At 34.0% G+C, this 18,609-nt stretch overlaps 1 protein-coding gene across 1 annotated transcript; it reads left to right on the top strand.

The window, feature by feature from the left end:
• The first annotated feature begins 786 nt into the window (after positions 1-786).
• On the top strand, positions 787-7,120 carry LOC134854016 (uncharacterized). Its single transcript, XM_063870079.1, has 4 exons — positions 787-1,004; positions 4,591-4,704; positions 5,075-5,183; positions 5,884-7,120. Exons 1-4 carry the CDS (start codon positions 996-998, stop codon positions 6,654-6,656), a joined length of 1,005 nt encoding a protein of 334 aa, XP_063726149.1. The 5' UTR covers positions 787-995; the 3' UTR covers positions 6,657-7,120.
• Positions 7,121-18,609: the final 11,489 nt, after the last annotated feature.

Raw genomic sequence — 18,609 nt, 5'->3', positions numbered from 1 at the left:
GACCCTATCATCGTATGATTTCAATACTGATTACGTAAGGATGCCACAACAAAGTATTAGGTTAACTACTACTATGTAATTGTTTGGTTGTTGTAAAACACCACGTGGGGTTGTTCCGATTAATGTTCAGCACCCCGAAATAGTTAACAAGCCGAAACCCAGGATATCGCATTATGTCAAAGTTATTCTTTCTCTATCTAACTTTATAAAGGATATAAAATGAAATCTCAAATGCAAACTACATGCAGTGCATGGTCAGCCCAGCCTAATGACATAGCAGACATAAAATTTCAATTGCTTTGGGGGGATGTTAGCTTCGTCCAAGTTTTTCTCCCAGATTCTGTTTCAGCAACCTGTATTCTTTTTCTAGTTCGAGCATTTTCAGTCCCCCATGTCTGACAGAACTCGGAAGACGGTTGTATAATTGCAAAAGGGCGTTTTGATCTTCTGCAGGGCTCTAAGCTATAGACACTTTGTTTTCAGTTTTTCCAAAAATGTAAATCTCTTTCATTATATTTGACCTGCTTACACAAACTTTCCGGACATTTTTGAAATTCTTCAAGAGCTTCTAGGGGGAATGTTGGCATTTTATTCTTAAATAGCTTTCGTCTTCAAAGCAAAAGTCAAGGTCACTTGATAAAGATTTACCAAGATAAAACTAATCTGCTGATTTCTAAGCTATCAATTCGACTTTGATGAAGCAGGCATAGCATATAGATAGCCTTTAAGCGCACAACGTACACCTGTTTATAAATGTTTGTAAATTGAGGGCGCGCCTTATTCAAGATAACGATTGGTAGATTGTTTGTCCAAAGAGTAGATTGATCGTCCGAAGTTACTCATTTGAATTTTGAACTCACTCAAACTTAGTTGCACTCAAATTGACAACACCGAAATATAAATCAGCACCCAATAACCTCTGTGAAACTTTCAATCCCATAATTTTCTAACTATTTTCAAATTTTCTGCAATTCTTCGATAATTTTCTGATCGATATGCCTAAGGTAAGTAAATAGTTTTTCTCTGTTCTAAGCACATTTTGATGCTCTGTAATCTTACTTCTTTAACCAAGGCGGGTCAAAAAAGTGAAAATTTGATCTCCGAAGTTAAACTTTAGTTTGGTCAAAAAGTTAAAATGCCAAATTTATGTGATTGAAATTGAGGCAATTTTAAGAAAATCTTACAAATCTATTTAACTCTATGAAAAAATCTTATATAGGTAACTTTCCTCGTGATAGAGCCTTTGATCTTATTGGTCCGATCACAATTTTGGCTCCCCAAGGAAAACTGAATATTTTGACCAACTTTGATGAATTTAGACCAAATTGACTGATATTCCAGTTCAATTCGGCTACAATTTCACCATTAATTTAGCTATTATATCTTCGAAATTCTTTAGTTTTTTTTCACAAGAAAAAAGGGCAGTAATTTTAGAAAAATGATGAAAATATTATCTTTAAATTCTTTTCTAGACCTCTCGTAGTCGGAATATTAAGTGCTACATTACCACCCGCCATCCCTATTAATATTTGATGGGTGTTTTAAACGAATGATGCTGAAAAAACAGCCATCACACTAATCCAGCAATAAGAAATAGTTACAGAGCTGGTTACAAAACCCCTGGACGTTCCGAACGACTGTCCCTGACTCTGGCTCAAGACTTTTTCGATGGTGAACATTTCCTTTTTTTAAATCCTCCCCCCTTGTCACGAACATAATCCAGTTCCAAAAAAGAAACGTAATTTTTTTCTTAATCTAGGCCTACCTTTATTCATTTTTGAATACTTTCGGAGTGCACTTAAGCTCCACACTCAAAAACTTCGCGCTTACTCGTTGAACGTTATATAGATTGCTTATGAAAAAATTCCAATCCTCCCCCATATCATTGTAAATCAAGATATGAATACCGTTTTCTATAAAGTAGGCAGCAAAAATAAATATTTTCAGATGATATTTTTAATAAGTGGTTGGAATGCTTTTTGCTCACTAAATTAATTGAATTTTATCGATCCGACAAGAGACTGACAAACCCCAATTGTGCGCCTATCCAGTGCACAGTTTGGCCTCGTAATGTACATGCAAAGTTTGATTATTTGTGAAGATTTTTATAAGTTACTTCTGATGATCTAAAAGACAAACGGAGCATTTTGTTACGAGCAGTTTGAATATTTCACGTTTTGTTTGAGCCCCCATAAACATTTCACTGTTAAACAAGATATGAATACCGTTCGTTATAAAAAAAAGCAGCAAAATTGTATGTTTTGATGATATTTTTGAATAGGTTGGAATGCTTTCTGATTATTTAATTGTTTGCATTTTATCAAAATTGTGCGTTAGAAAACAGTTTTTAAAGCAATACAAGCTATGAAGCTCTACGGAATTACTATCTTCATTCAAGAGGAATATGAAGTTTTTTGTTTTGCTTGAGAGAAATTCCGAAAAGTTTCAATGCATGTATTGCGTTTGCTTAGCATTAAATGCAGTTTCGTTTCCTGAAAATTTGATAAACGGCATAAAGCACAATATTGAAAAATAAAACGCTGGAAAAACACAATATATCCAAAAATACGCTAGAGCAACACAGTGAAAAAATCACTGTGTAAATCAAGTGTATTTTTATTTGGAGCTCTGAATGAAAATTTCTTTGAGCTATTAAAGAGTAAATTGCCAAACGAAGGTAAAAATTTGACTTTTTGAACTTACACGGAGACAAAAAAAACAATATTCGGTAAATTTTTCATAGGTCAGAGCAAAAATTGTTAAATGATCCAATTCCTGAATAAGTATCTAAAAAACTATTTTATCACTGTGCTTACAATTGCCATGATCTTCTTCCGTTGCAAGTTTTTTGTTTGAAAAATTCCGTTGCAGTTTCGTTCTGAAGTTATTAATCTGACTTTAAAACAAAATGACTGAGAAGTTATGATTGATTTTTTGTGCTTAGACTAACTTCAATTAAACGTAATTAATATAAGTTTTCATACCATATGTCACAATCCTGAGATCCAATTTGTCAAATCAATTGTAACTTCCGCGGAATTTTAGTGAATTAAAAGCTACCATATGCGGCGATGGTTGGTTCACATTGTAATTTGTCCACTTCACTTCATCCAAATAATGTATTAGTAGATGCAAAAAAAAGACAGCTCGTATATCAGGGCAAAGCCATGAATGTTTCGACTGCCCCTTAATTTATACCGATAAGCTTTTGAGAAAAAAAAATGAAAAACTATCAATTCCGGACCATATCAAAGATCAAGTGTGAAAGTTCAATATACGAAATTAGTACGACCGATAAGCTTAGCTAACCTCATTTCAATTTGGAAAAAATGTTTGTGCGCGATAATTCATCACGCATAAACACTTCGTGTTACGCTCCAGCATTATGAATAAAACATCAAAGCGCGCATAAATATTCCAGAGCATGACCAAATTGGTAATTTTCAAACTCCGAGAACTTTGCAAAAAAAGATCGGAGGGAAAAATATCTTTTTATATTTGATTTTTGAAGTCGATATGTTTACTGGGGTGAAAAATCATTTGTTAAAAAATTATTACTTCGATTGCCGAAAATTGACTGAATAAAAACCACCCTAAGCATCAATATTCGGTTTTCTTGAAAGTCGGAACAATAAATCATTTTGTACTCTACAAAGTTTTGATGAGGCAAAGTTTTCATAATTCCGCAACATGGTTCCGCAAAAAGGACGCTCTTTTTGTTTGTGTTTTGCTTTTTACTTTTCTTTGATCAATCCGACAAGAGACTGACAAACACCAAAATGTGCACCTACAAAAGTGCACAGTTTGGCCTCGTAATGTACATTTTATAAGTTACTTCAGATGATCTAAATGACAAACGGAGCATTCGGGGCTTCAATCTGTTACGAGCAGTTCGAACATTTTATTTGTTTGAGCCCCTATAAACGGGGCTAGGTCTTTTATCAGACCGACCTTTTACCAGACCACAATGCAATAACTCATTTATTGTAAATTAAAATTAGTGGAAAGTTTGAAAAGGAGGCGGTTAGAACAAACAAAACTTTGTTGAGAAACCGTGAAATCATTGTCTTTAACCAGACTAAACGGCACCAATACATCTGTCAATCAAATTTGTTTATCGAGTCTGGTAAAAGGTCCATGTTAAAAGTTTTCTGGTAAAAGGTCGGTCTGGTAAAAGGTCGGTCCCCCCTATAAACAAATGCTTCTAAAATTACGAAGTGACGAAGTGAAGGATAACGCTACAAATAAGTATTTTTGTAAAATTGTTTTTCTAGTTGTCTGTTTATACAAGCCATTAAGTTTAAGTTTCAAAATTACTGAATGTGTATGCATAGTTGCATAGTATCAAAACCCCTTTTAAGCAAATATCCGTCTTATTTTCAGTTTGATTGACAACAATTTTAGAAGACGTGTAAAAGTCAGGAAAGTGTTTGCATGAAAAACTACAAAACATATGAAGCAAGATTTTCTGATGGTTTTAATATTTTAGTTTTCAGACGTTGTCGACGTTACATTAAAAAAATTTAAGGTTCCTCTGTGTTTTTGGACACTCTAAAATTATTCATTACTGAGTGTTTCATTTATTATCAGATCACAGACCTGGTTACTTTTGACCATCTGGAGTCGCAAGATGGGTGCCAAACTACAGATACCATCTTCCACGTGCAGCCAGTGGGATTCGGATTCAACTTCGAGACCGCCCAGGTGAGAGTCGGATGCACTCCAGATGCGGATAAATTATTTGAATTAACTTCATGTCTTGGAATTCTTACGTGTGAGAAAAATTGGTAAAACTTTACTCTAACTTGCTCGTTTATTAAACGATCTTGATTTTTGGATCTTCTAAAACATCGTGAACCCAGTTTTGCTATGAACACCCTATCCCGCCATCCCCGTCACGCCTCGTGTTGCCACTGCCATCTTAAACTGAATTATTATACATTTACATTTTTTGAATTACTTGAACTTTCTGTGTGTGAGTTTATGTCTGTGTGTTGCGTATGTATGTATGCATGTGTATATGTGTGAGAGATACGAGAAGGTTTCTGTTCATCTTTGTGTCTGTGTGCTGTAGGATAACTCTTACATGAGCGAAGAGGAGGCCGAGTGTCTCAATGCACAGTTCATAGAGGCCAATGCCCTCCACGAAAGCGACGCCTTTGTCCAGACACTCTCAAATGCAGGTCAGAATATAATAAGTAGCAAAAATTGGAGCATACAGTTTTAATTAAAAATGGTTGCAGTCTGCCGATTTCTGCCGAATCTATGCATGCAAAGTTGAAGTTTCAGTTGACCATGAGACATTGTTTTTTACTGAGACATAGAAAATTAAACTGTTACATGCAAAAGTTGTCGGAAATAGGGCATTTGCTATTTTTTTGCAACTCTCTATAACACAAACACACAGTACAATTATTTTCAGCTACAAAAGTTAGGCCAAATTTCTTCAGAGTGGCAATAATTTAAAAAGATCAAATTTTGGTTGTGAACATTTTATTTTGACTGTGTTTTTCTAGACATAAACGCGCGGCTAAGGTCGCATATTATTATCACTCTTTTTTATTTTGATGGCCACTTTTGACTCTAGTTTTTACAAGAGTCGATGGTCTCTAGTTGATGGCCACTAGTTTTTACAAGAGTAAATCGGGTTTTTTACCTACTTGGCTTAAAATGAAATAAAATTTTCTTCAATTGACATAATAAACACAAATTTCTAATGAGGCAAATCATTTCATTGTGATTCCAACTAATCAGATTTGACAATGGTCAGCTCTCTCTTCCTCTTTTCAATGTTTTGTGAATTGCATCTTGGCAACAAAAGTAAATATAAGTATTGGACGAACTATATTTTATTATGTTCTTAGGAATTTTATTATGTTTTAGGAGTAACTGTTGTGGTCAGTCGAGGCGAGCAAAACACGCCCGACGCTGTTTTTCCCAACAACTGGTTCTCGACCCATTCGGCATACGAGGGTCACCCATACCGACTCATCCTCTACCCCATGACATGTGAGTCCAGAAGAGCCGAACGAAGTGCCGAGCGAATTCACTTAATCAAAGCCTACTGCGGGGTCGTAGATGACTCACAAGTTTTGGATCTCAGCCACTATGAGGAAGAGGGCAAATTCCTCGAAGGAACAGGAGCCTGTGTTTTCGACCGAATCAACAAAGTATGCTACGTAGGCTTGTCCAAGCGCGCTGATGCTGAAGTCGCACAAGAACTCTGTGACCATATAGGGTACAAATTGATCACTTTTAAGACCCATGATGAAACAGACATGCCTATCTTCCATACTAACGTGATGCTTAACATCGGTAACACATTTGCAATGCTCTGCGACGAATGTTTTGCTTGTGGCGACGAGCTCGAAATGGTTCAACATAGTTTGGCGACATCCGGAAGAACTGTGGTTCCGATATCATTGTTGCAAGTCCGCTTCTTCTGCGGCAATGCGCTCGAGTTGCGAGGCGAGAAAAATGGGGAGCCTATGTTTTTCATTACGATGTCGCAGAATGCGTGGGATAACTTGTTTGATTGGCAGCAATCGTTGATTCAAGAACATGTTGATGATGTAATACCGATTCCAGTGAACACAATCGAACGAATCGGAGGCGGATCAGTTCGCTGCATGATCGGACAATTGTTCACTTCGTAATCAACTCATAAATGTTAAAAATCTTGAACGGTTTTTTAGATGAGCACTATTTGTTCAATAAAAAACAAAAATGAATTTTCAGCCCCTAAAAATTTAAAAAGGAAACCAGCAAAACATTTTTTATATATTTTTTTGATGTCATAAAGGAGCCACGAAGACCAAAAGTTTCAATTGATTACAGTCTGAGAACATTTCAACCCTAGTTTGAAGCAGATGTACCAACCCTTCATAATTGGACTAGTTACGATAACTAGTGCCAAACTTGATAGTTTGTTCAAGCTTTTTGACCAAAACTGTGTAAATATCTTTTATCCTGAACTCTTAACCCCATTTTTCGCCGATTAGTTAGTTAGTTTATCTATCTATTTCTAACTGCGATTAGACTTTGCGCTTAGTTTGTAGTTATAAGTTTGTTTGAGTTGTTCAAATTCAATAGTTTTTCACCAATAGATGTTACTAGCTGACTGTTTTAAGGGATCAACTTAACAACCCCTTTCAAAAAAGGGGAGGAAAGATTGTTCAGTAGATTAACTAATCAAACTTTCCCCAATCAAAACTTTCCCCAATCAACGGTGTGGAAATAAAACTGAAATAGGCGTTAATTTTATTAAACAAAACTATCATTAGTCAAACGTTACAGATTTGTCTCAAAAAACAATACATAAATTTTCAAAAACTGAAAAAAATGCTTTATCTTTATAAGTTTTTTTGCTGCGTAAAAAATTCTGTTTTCTATTTTTAAACAAAACTGTCATTAGTCAAACGTTCAAAAAAACTACCTAGAGATTCGAAAATTATACTTATCTGATTGCAAAATTTCCGATTGCAATTTTTCGAGAGCTTCAAACAAAATGAACTAACTTTATGAGTACCAGTCAGCAAAAATTCAATCAATTTCGGTCAAAAAAGCTCTTACAGACCGACTCAGCGCTAAAAAAAACAGACATAAACAGAAAACCCGCAAAATATGGTGCCAAACTTTTCAAAAAAAAACACATTTTTTAAATGTGGTTTTTTCAGATGAAACTATTGTTGAATTAGATTTCAACTCCAATGTATATAATCGAAGACCACCAAGTATGCCTTATTATCCCAATTACATCACTCCAACAGCAAATTTGGTGTAAAAGGGTGTTCAGGCCACGTAAAATAATTAGGCAAGGGATATTGTAGTTATCGATGCGTACGTTATTCGGCCAAACATTGCAATTCACTCAAAACCATTTGATGGAGAATTTTTATCTCAGCGAAATTTTCCAGCAAAACAACGCTAGCTGCCATCCTTCGAAATTTCCACCAAACTTTTCCAAAAAAAAATATTTTGAAATTTGGATGATTGACCCAGCAGTCTCTAGATTCGAATATATCTAAAAGTTAAGGAATTACATGAAACAAAATATTCGTGAAAGGCAGCCAACAGCAATAAAGAACTTCTTTGTCAAGTTCTTTGACATTTTTTTGTCAATGCCGAAGGACAATATTCATCGATAACACCAGCAAATTCCTTATTGGTCAAGTTGAGTTTGAAAAATATTAGTAAGCATCTGAAATTATTACTTTTTGAAAAATTTAAATCAGCACTGTAACACAGGAAAGATTAAAGTAGATCCGATTTAAAGGATATTCTTACTTTTTTCTCGCAAAAAAGTAAACGGCGCATCAATAATTGATTGAACTATGCCCTGATACGAGTAGGCTTGATTTGTATAGTTTCATAGTAGTTCAGTCAGGCAAACAAATATGGCAAACAACAGAAAATTAATCAACAAGCAAAAAATCAAACAAATATGGGAAAGGAAAACTAAAGAACAGGCAAATCAGTATTATGAATTTTTGAATCATATGAAAAACCTGGAAAAAGTAATAGCGCCCTAGCATTACGTTTAATTTGATCATTTGCGCTTATACGTATCCTTACGCTTAATTTGATCAGTTCACCACTTTGAATTCATTTTTTTGCCAGAAAAAGTGCGTGAAAAGTTGCGCTAGGGTCGGTTTTTTCCACCAACAATTTTCTAAGTTTCAAAAACCTTAAACTTCTCTTAAATTTTATATATATATTCTGTTTCGGAATTTGTTCTTAAAAATTTTTACTGACATGAATATCAACAAAACTTAAGTTCCTAGAACTACAGCTTTGGAATTTTCGGACAAAAGCCGTGAGTTGGAAAACGGAAAAGTGTTGGGGCCAAAAAAATTGGTCATTCAAAACAATTACCTGAAGATTCGAAAATTAAATTTATTTGATTGCAAAAATTCCGTTTGCAACTTTTCGAGAGCATCAAACAAAATGAACTAACTTTATGGGTATCAGTCAGCAAAGATTCAATCAATTTTGGCCAAAAAGCTCTTGCAGCCCGACTCAGCGCAAAAAAAAACAGACGTAAACAGAAAACACGCAAAACATGGTGTCAAGCTTTAAAAAAACAACACATTTTTTAAATGTGGTTTTTTCAGATGAAACTATTGTTGAATTAGATTTCAGCGCCAATGTATATAATAGACGACCACCAAGTATGCCTTATTATCCCAAGTACATCACTCCAACAGCAAATTTGGTGTAAAAGGGTGTTCAGGCCACGTAAAATTAATTAGGCAAGGGATATTGTAGTTATCGATGCGTACGTTATTTCGGCCAAACATTGCAATTCACTCAAAACCATTTGATGGAAAATTTTTATCTCAGCGAAATTTTCCAGCAAAACAATGCTGGTTGCCATCCTTCGAAATTTCCATCAAACTTTTCCAAAAAAAAACATTTTGAAATTTGGATAATTGACCCAGCAGTCTCTAGATTCGAATATATCTAAAAGTTAAGGAATTACATGAAACAAAATATTCGTGAAAGGCAGCCAACAGCAATAAAAAACTTCTTTGTCAAGTTCTTTGACATTTTTTTGTCAATGCCGAAGGACAATATTCATCGATAACACCAGCAAATTCCTTATTGGTCAAGTTGAATTTGAAAAATATTAGTTTTTAGTTAGCATCTAAAATAATTACTTGTTGAAAAATTTAAATCAGCACTGTAACACAGGAAAGATTAAAGTAGATCCGATTTAAAGGATATTCTTACTTTTTTCTCGCAAAAAAGTAAACAGCGCATCAATAATTGATTGAACTATGCCCTGATACGATTAGTCTTGTTTTGTATAGTTTCACAGTAGCTCTGTCAGGCAAATAAATATGGCATATAACAGAAAACTAAAGAACAGGTAAAAATCAAACAATTATGAGAAAGGAAAACTAAAGAACAGGCAAATCAGTATTAGGGATTTTTGAATCATACGAAAAACCTGGAAAAAATATTAACACCTTAGCATTACGTTTAATTTGATCAGTTGCGCTTATACATATCCTTACGCTTAATTTGATCAGTTCACCAATTTGTATACTTTTTGTGCGGGAAAAAGTGCGTGAAAATTTTCGCTAGGGGTGGTTTTTTCCCACGACAATTTCCTACGTTTCAAAAAAACTTAAACTTCTGTTAAGCTTTTTATATCTTTCGAAAAAATATATTGTTGTTTTGAGCTCAAATTAAAAAAATATATTTAACAGCGATCAATTTTTCTAAGAAAATGGGGTTAAAATATTGCTAATTTAGCCCTTAGGGAATAATGCGATATAATTCATGCTATTAACAAATAAGCAGATATTCCATCCGTCTTAGAAATAGTTTCACCTTAAATTGAGGCTCAATAGTTGATCCATTTCAAATTTATTTTACGGAAAACATCATTTTTCACTTAACAAAGCGTGAAGGGGGATAAAAAAATTCAAAATTTCCTTACGATGTCGCAGAATGCGCGGGATAACTTGTTTGATTGGCAGCAGTCGTTGATTCAAGAACATGTTGATGATGTAATACCAATTCCAGTGAACACAATCGAACGAATCGGAGGCGAATCAGTTCGCTGAATGATCGGACAATTGTTCACTTTGTAATCAAACCAAAAATGTTAAAAAGTTTGAACGATTTTTTAGGCACTATTTGTTCAAAAAAAAACAAAAATGAATTTTCAGGCCCTAAAAATTAAAAAAAAAAACAAGCAAAAAACTTTTATCTTTTATTGTTTTTGATGTCATAATGGAGCCAAGAAGGCCAAAATTTTCAATTGGTTACAATCTGAGAACATTTCAACCCTAGTTTGAAGCAGATGTACAAATCCTTCATAATTGGACTAGTTACGATAACTAGACCAAACTTGATAGTTTGTTCAAGGTTTTTGAAAAAAATTGTGTAAATATTTTTAACCCCATTTTTCGTCGATTAGTTAGTTAGTTTATCTATCTATTTCTAACTGCGATTAGACTTTGTGCTTAGTTTGTAGTTATAAGTTTGTTTGAGTTGTTCAAATTCAATGTATTCTGACCAATAAATGTTACTAGCTGACACCTTTAGAGGATCAATTTAACAACGCTTTCAAAAAAGGGGAGGAGAGATTGTTCAGTAGATTAACTAGTAAAATTTCCCCAATCAAAATGCAGTAAAATTAAATTTCTCAAAAGAAAACTAACTATTTAGTATTTGCGGACTAGTGGTGTGGAAAGTAAATTGAAATAGGCGTCAAAATTTTGAAACAACACTATCATTAGTCAAACGTTACAGATTTTTGTCTCAAAAAACAATACAAAAATTTCAAAAAATTAGAAAAAAAAATGCTTTATCTTCATAAGTTTTTTTGCTGCGTAAAAAATTCTGTTTCGGAATTGTTCTTAAAAATTTTTACTGACATGAATATCAACAAAATTTAAGTTCCTAGAACTACAGCTTGTGACTTTTCGGACAAATGCCGTGAGTTAGAAAACAGAAAAATGTTGGGGCCAGAAAAGTTGGTCGTTCAAAACAATTACCTGGAGATTCGAAAATTAAACTTATTTGATTGCAACTTTTCGAGAGCATCAAACAAAATGAACAAACTTTATGGGTATCAGTCAGCAAAGATTCAATCAATTTTGGTCAAAAAACTCTTACAGCCCGACTCAGCGCCAAAAAAAACAGACATAAACAGAAAACCCGCAAAATATGGTGCCAAACGTTTAAAAAAAAACACATTTTTTAAATGTGGTTTTTTCAGATGAAACTATTGTTGAATTTGATCGTTTGCGCTTATACGTGGTTTTTTCCCACGACAAATTTCTACATTTCGCAGAAACTTTTGTTACACTTTTTTTATATTTCGAAAAAAATATTGTTGTCTTGAGCACAAATTAAAAAAATATATTTCACCAGCGATCAATTTTTCTAAGAAAATGGGGTTAAAAGATTGATAATTTGGCCGTTAGGGAATAATGCGATAAAATTCATGCTAATAATAAATAAGCAGATATTCCATCCGTCTTAGAAATAGTTTCAACTTGAATTGAGGCTGAATAGTTGATCCATTTCAAATTTATTTTACGGAAAACATCACTTTTCACTTAACAAAGCGTGGAGGGGATAAAAAAACTCAAAGTTTCAAACTTTTTCATTTTTGAAAAAATTTTCAGTTCTTTTGAAGCAAAACAATACACATTTAGATTTTAAAAGGCAGTCGAAAAGTTCAAGGCTTTATTTTGATGCAAGCAGTTTTGTTGAAGTTTCGATGCGGTTGAGGTCGAGCTAAAAACACTTAATACGCAAAGGTCTAAAAGTAACCACTTATATTATAAATAACTGGAAAAACATAAAATGGGAGTGTTCTGAAAAAGTCTACTACATGTGCACCCTCACAGAAAAACTAACCGGCCAGTAGCGAGCGTTTTCTACAATTTTAGCAATTTTTTTCAAACAAGTAATCGACGAAGTTTTTTTGATTAGATATAGACTGCGCAAAACGAAAGTTTTGAAAGAAACCCTGTGAAAAGGTAGATAACATGATCAACTAAAGAGCCCTAAGTTTACCCTTGAGAGTGGAGAAAATTAAAAGTACAAAATCTACAAGCCAAAATGTAATTTTTGTTTAGTCTATGGTTTTTATGATAAATTTTCTTGCTTGGTGTACCTGAATATTGTGATGATCGAATGGCGATTGGTGCCAATTGTAGTTTGTGAATCAATTTGTGTTCTATTTTTAACGAAATTAGTGGAATACTTTATTTGTGCGCTTTTTATTCTCTGTCCCAATCAATATTTGAGAAATAGATTCTCGTAACATAACTGCATAACCCAATTTTCATTGCCCATACGTTGAAGTTGCATGCGAGCAGAATTGCAGGCAAGTCTTTCAAACCAGTTTAATTTGCTGAAAATCAAAACACGTGAAGCACATCTGCTTTATATATGCTTTAATTACTGTTTTATTTTTCGCTGATTTACGTCTTTTAAAACATTCTATCTGAACCAAAAAAAAACAAAGATATCTATTTTGTACAACCATATCTACTTCAAGAAAAATGTACTCACCTGAAATAGAAATCATTCTACCAATCACAGTTGTGAAAAAAATATATTCAAAAATTTTTCTGCGCAAAATCAAAAATAAAAAATTATATTAGAAGAGCATTATATTTTGTTTATGTCAAAAGCTATTACTTTGAGACGCGGTGTTTTCCGACGAACTGTTCGATAACTTGTATATGCAGGCTCTGTATATAACAATTGTTTCACTTTAATTCGTAAGTTTTTTTATTCCTCGTGTGAATTCTGTACACTACCAAACAATGCTAGACTTTTACTCGTAAACTATGTTTTCTGCTGCTGTAATCTTGACATTTTTTGTTTTCGTCTTCGTCTTTACTGCCATTGCAGATTCTGAAATGTTATCGGGTGTTCCGCACGCTTCAGAGTCTTCTTCTTCCTCTCGTCCTTCTTCTCGTTTGGCTTTTTGCTCTGCGTTTTTTAATGCTTTTTGAGCCGAAACTTTTTGACAATTTTTGGGAGAAAGGATGACTATAGATGTTGAAGGGGACTTTGTAAAACCTCTGCTTCTTTGCTTCTGTTGAGTTTGCTGTCGTTGACTGAACTGCGACTTTGGCGTACTTTTTCATAACCAACTCTTTGTCGATTTTGAGAGACCTTAAAATTAGGATGAAAGCAGGGTTGTACAATTTGTTTAGTTAGTTGTTGTATATCATACAAAAAAAACTGATGCTTAAAGACCGGTTGGAACTCTATCAAAGTTGAGCTGTTCACTTTTTGTGATTAATAATTATGACTAGCTCTGATTTTTTAATAATTTCCAGAAATTTTTTCTGCTAGCTCAAGTTTGGTTTTGTCCATGAGTTATAATAGTACCATAATACATTCAGTAATTAATGCCCTATTAAGCTCAGCTCTTGTTTGCAGCTCAAATACTTTATCTTTAGTGAGAAGAAGAGCTTGTTTTTAGGAGTTGTTTTCTGCTTTGCAAACGATAGGTATTTCAGGGATTGGTATGACTGAAGTATCATAAGTTGTTGTTGTTGTTTTTGTTGTTGTTGTTGTATTTAGGAGTCTCAAGCGATGCAAGATTGATAGTTGCGGTTTTTATGTTTGTTGGAGTTGTCAAGAAAAAGATATGCTGCATGTGGTTGTTCTCTGATGTACATATGCTTCGGAATTAGAACAAATTCTTCTGTTAAAATTTCTATGCTTTCAAATACTTGAAGTCAAAAAAAGTATGTGTCTGTTTAGATAAATTCTTTATTTGCTCAGTGTAATAGATTGTTTCTTTTCAAGAATCATTTTCGAATTAGTTGAAAATTTGTATGCTTTTTCGAAATTATTGAGATTTGGAACACTGACAGACACATTACCGTTGACTACACTGAGCAAGCATCCACAAACAACTGAGATTATTTGACTATTTGATGTTTTTTTTCTAATAAAGCCACGGAATTGACTTTGGTTCAACTTTATCATGTGCTGCAGAATAGATAACTTTTTCATGTTCATTAGTGATAACTTTCACTTCTGCTATTTTTTGGTTTAAAAAATTGACCGTCGAGGTGGTATTATTTTTGAACAGTATCTGAGACAGTCTGTTGTTTGGGGATCTAATTCTAATACTATGTGACATCGTGAGATGTGTTCAAGTCAATAAATCGTGACCCTCGGCTCTGTAGGTAGAAATTATGTTTAACATGAACAAAATCTAACCCTTTGTATCTTCCAGCCGTTGCTAGTGTAACGATTTTTTTTATTTTGTATATTTTTTCGCATGAGTCATCAAACATTGAGAGAATATTTTCAATTTTTTTAAAACGATCAAACCCATCAAATTTTGCAAGTTCTTTTTGAATTCTGGAAGCGTTTAATTTTTCGTAAATTATAGGTAGAATATCTTTGTAAAAACTCAAAAAAAGTTTGGGGTAAAAGTTCTTCCTGTCAATTTTTTCAAAATGAACTTCGTTTTTCCAGATCTCGAAGGTCCTACGTCCTCTTGTCGATTTATCAATAAATTTATCCATAGCCTTGGGTTTGGTACCACGTACCCAACTAAACCCGAAAAAATTGATAAGCAAATTGGTGTTTCTCCACAGCTTAGTTGCGTCCAAGATAGTTTGTAGATACAAAAACTAAGTAAAACTAAAATTAAACTCATTTAGGACATGATCTGGGGACAGAAACATTATTACAAATTCCAAGATTTTGGTTCTTGCTAATTTGTACATAAACGAAGTCTCTACCGAGAGTCGCATCAGGCTCATCAATTGCTTTTTTAAACGTTTTCAGATTATCGATTTGATTTCTCTCTTTCCAACTCCGTTTCTTTATCTATATCAACTGTTTCTTAAGAAGATACATAAAAATAATTTGATGTCATAAAAATGACATATTTATACTAATGAACAACAAAAAATCTCGAAGCGAGTATATCATGTGCATTCGTTAGTTATTTGATTGACATTATTATTTATTTCAACTACATAATTGGCTGGGACATTATCAGTTTTTGCATGAGATACAATTATATACAGAGTTTTTCTCACTAGTTTCTGAACATCATCACGTAGGTCACTGCTGCTGAGATTCACTTGAATTCTCGGTTGACGTTTGGGTTTCTAGACTAGCCTGGGAAGATAAGCTCTTCGTTTGCTGGCCAACTTCTTGAATAAATTTGTATCGTTGAAAGTGGATGATTTGGTCAATCACCGGGAAAAGCCTTTTTGAAGTAGAAAGTTCTTCTCCTGAAAGTATAATATAATCTTTCCGCTGCACTATTTGACCTCGGCTATCCATTTTTTTGTTCCGGTCAAAGATAATTTGATGTCACTCTTTGAAGTCATCCAAGCCCATAATACTAATTTTGGCGATAGTTACGTCTCAACTTTTGCCAGTCTCTGGTTGTTAATCATTTTCCAACCAATCAAAATTGCCTTACTTTTTTCAGGGCGCACCGATTCCTGCAGTTGTGATGATGTAAAGGTCAATTGCAAATTGAATAAACCTTGAAATGTAAGTTTTCAAATTTCGGGCAACCCAATTCATCAAGATTCTCAATTTTCGACCCAGGTACTTTGAAAGAAGTTCAGTCTTATTTTTCTTTTGGCGTAAATTGAGGCGTTAAGCTTTCTCAAAAAAAACTTTGAATAATCTGATTGAGGTTCGAATATAAATAATCACCGCTTACCCAGTGGATTCCGTGCAAATTTTTTGTTAACCAAGTGTACGCTTTTTATTCAGGTCTTGGAAGTGAGTTGAAAAAGACAAGAGATTGAAAATTTAGACAATCACTATAATCAGAAAGTGCGATGGCTACTTCTTTACCTATAAAAGTAGTTTACTATTGCGAAATCTTTCCCAATCAAGCACGACTGATCGTTCACTCAACATTCTAATAATTGATAGAGTTCTGATCTGGTTAGTTTGATGAGTAGGCAGAAAGTAATACCACTCAAATTACTAATCAGACTGTTTATTACACATGCAGGGTAGCATATAGCAATAATTAGGACCAGTGTTATAAAATTCGTTAAACAAAATCTGCGGCATTATGTAAAATTGCATGCAGTCGTAAAATTTGGTTTTTTCAAGCATTTGTCCAGTGAAGAATCTTCTAATCCAATAAGACCTCCATATGGTCTAAATTTGATGGCTACGTCATAATAAATATCGTTTTTACTACAGAAGATAAATAGAGAACAGGCTGCTAGAAAATAATTTCGACGGTCAGAATTTTCCAGATAGGTTTTTTTTACAGTCAAATAAACTTCATGAACGATTTCCAAGTCAATTGAACTAATTCTACGTCTTTCCAATTTCTTTTTTTTGAAGACGATTTGAATCTACTGAATTTCAAGCCAGTGGATGTAAAAATAACCATGTAGATAGCACTTGCTGATTTCTATATCTCGTTGATATATATTCAAATAAACAACCGTCAGTTTTTGCAATGCCTAATTTTACGCTCCACCCTTTTTTTCATCAGCATAGTGTTGACATCGAACAAGAAATCAGATGTATTTTCTGAGTAGCAATGGTCAGATCAGTCTCGTTTCCATGTTTCTGTTTTGCTTAAATACGCCATGTTATTTGGGAAATCATTCAAATTAAAATTTTCTACACAATTTTGACCTTATTCTTCATTTGCAATTTTTTCTCACCTGGGAGATAAAAACTATTTGACGACACTGAGCTATTTTTGTTTTTTGATCTGACATCTATCGAAAAAACGATGAACTATAACTTCTCACTATGCATATCTTCAGTGTGCCAATTTACCATTAGAGTCGTTTTGCTTAATTCAATAGTGGACCATTTTACCATCGTTATTTCTTTTTTGTCAATACACAGAAGACAACGAACGACAACATTCCATTTTTGGTTAGTGCTATCTGAATCTTATACTTTTCAGCTTCGTTCAAAATATTCAGTTGAAGCCTCAGTGTATATTATGCGCTAATTTACCAAGTTGAATAAAAGGAAATATACCCCGCCATGACAATAAGGGGGGGGGGGGGATTTGTCTCCCTGTGTTTGCAACGGATAGGGACAATTTTGTCCCCTGTTTTCGCAATGGGTAGGGACAATGATAATTTTTTCCCGTGTTGGCAACGGGTAGGATCAATTTCATCCCCCTGTGTTCACAACGTGTAGGAACATTGTCCCTACCTGTTGTGAACACAGGAGGACAAAACTGCTACCCCCTTTTCGTTGCAATAACGGGGTATACAATTAAAAATTTCCGAGGAGGAGTCTGAAATTGAGATACGCAGTGTCGAGATTCGAACAATTTTCGCGATTTGATTTCCCTCATTAGCTTTCTCTCTTTCCATCTCCGTCTCTTTATCTATATCAACTGTTTCTTAAGAAGATATATAAAAATATTTTGATGTCATAAAAATGACTTATTTATACTTATGAACAACAAAAAATCTCGAAGCGAGTATAACATGTACAATCGTTAGTTATTTGATTGACATTATTATTTATTTCAACTACAAAATTGGCTGGGACATTATCAATTTTGGCATGAGATACAATTTTATAGTATCTCACTAGTTTTTCTCACTAGTTTCTGAACATCATTACGTAGGTCACTGCTGCTGAGATTCACTTGAACTCTCGGTTGACGTTTGGGTTTCTAGACTAGCCTGGGAAGATAAGCTCTTCGTTTGCTGGCTAACTTCTTGAATAAATTTGTATCGTTGAAAGTGGATGATTTGGTCAATCACCGGGAAAAAGCCTTTTTCAAGTAGACAATTCTTCTCCTGAAAGTATAATATAATCTTTCCGCTGCACCATTTGACCTCGGCTATCCATTCTTTCTGTTCTGGTCAAAGATAATTTGATGTCACTCTTTGAAGTCATCCAAGCCCATAATACCAAATTTGGCGATAGTTACGTCTCAACTTTTGCCAGTCTCTCGTTGTTAATCATTTTCCAACCAATCATAGAGCCTTACTTTTTTCGTGGCGCATCGATTCCTGGAGTTGTGATGATGTAAAGGTCAATTGCAAATTGAATAAACCTTGAAATGTAAGTTTTCAATTTTCGGGCAACCCAATTCATCAAGATTCTCAATTTTCGACCCAGGTACTTTGAAAGAAG

Source organism: Symsagittifera roscoffensis, chromosome 9, assembly GCF_963678635.1.
Source record: "Symsagittifera roscoffensis chromosome 9, txSymRosc1.1, whole genome shotgun sequence".
Classification (NCBI taxonomy): domain Eukaryota; kingdom Metazoa; phylum Xenacoelomorpha; order Acoela; family Convolutidae; genus Symsagittifera; species Symsagittifera roscoffensis.
The sequence above is the reverse complement of the archived record's forward strand: the minus strand, read 5'-3'. Positions and strand labels throughout refer to the sequence as shown.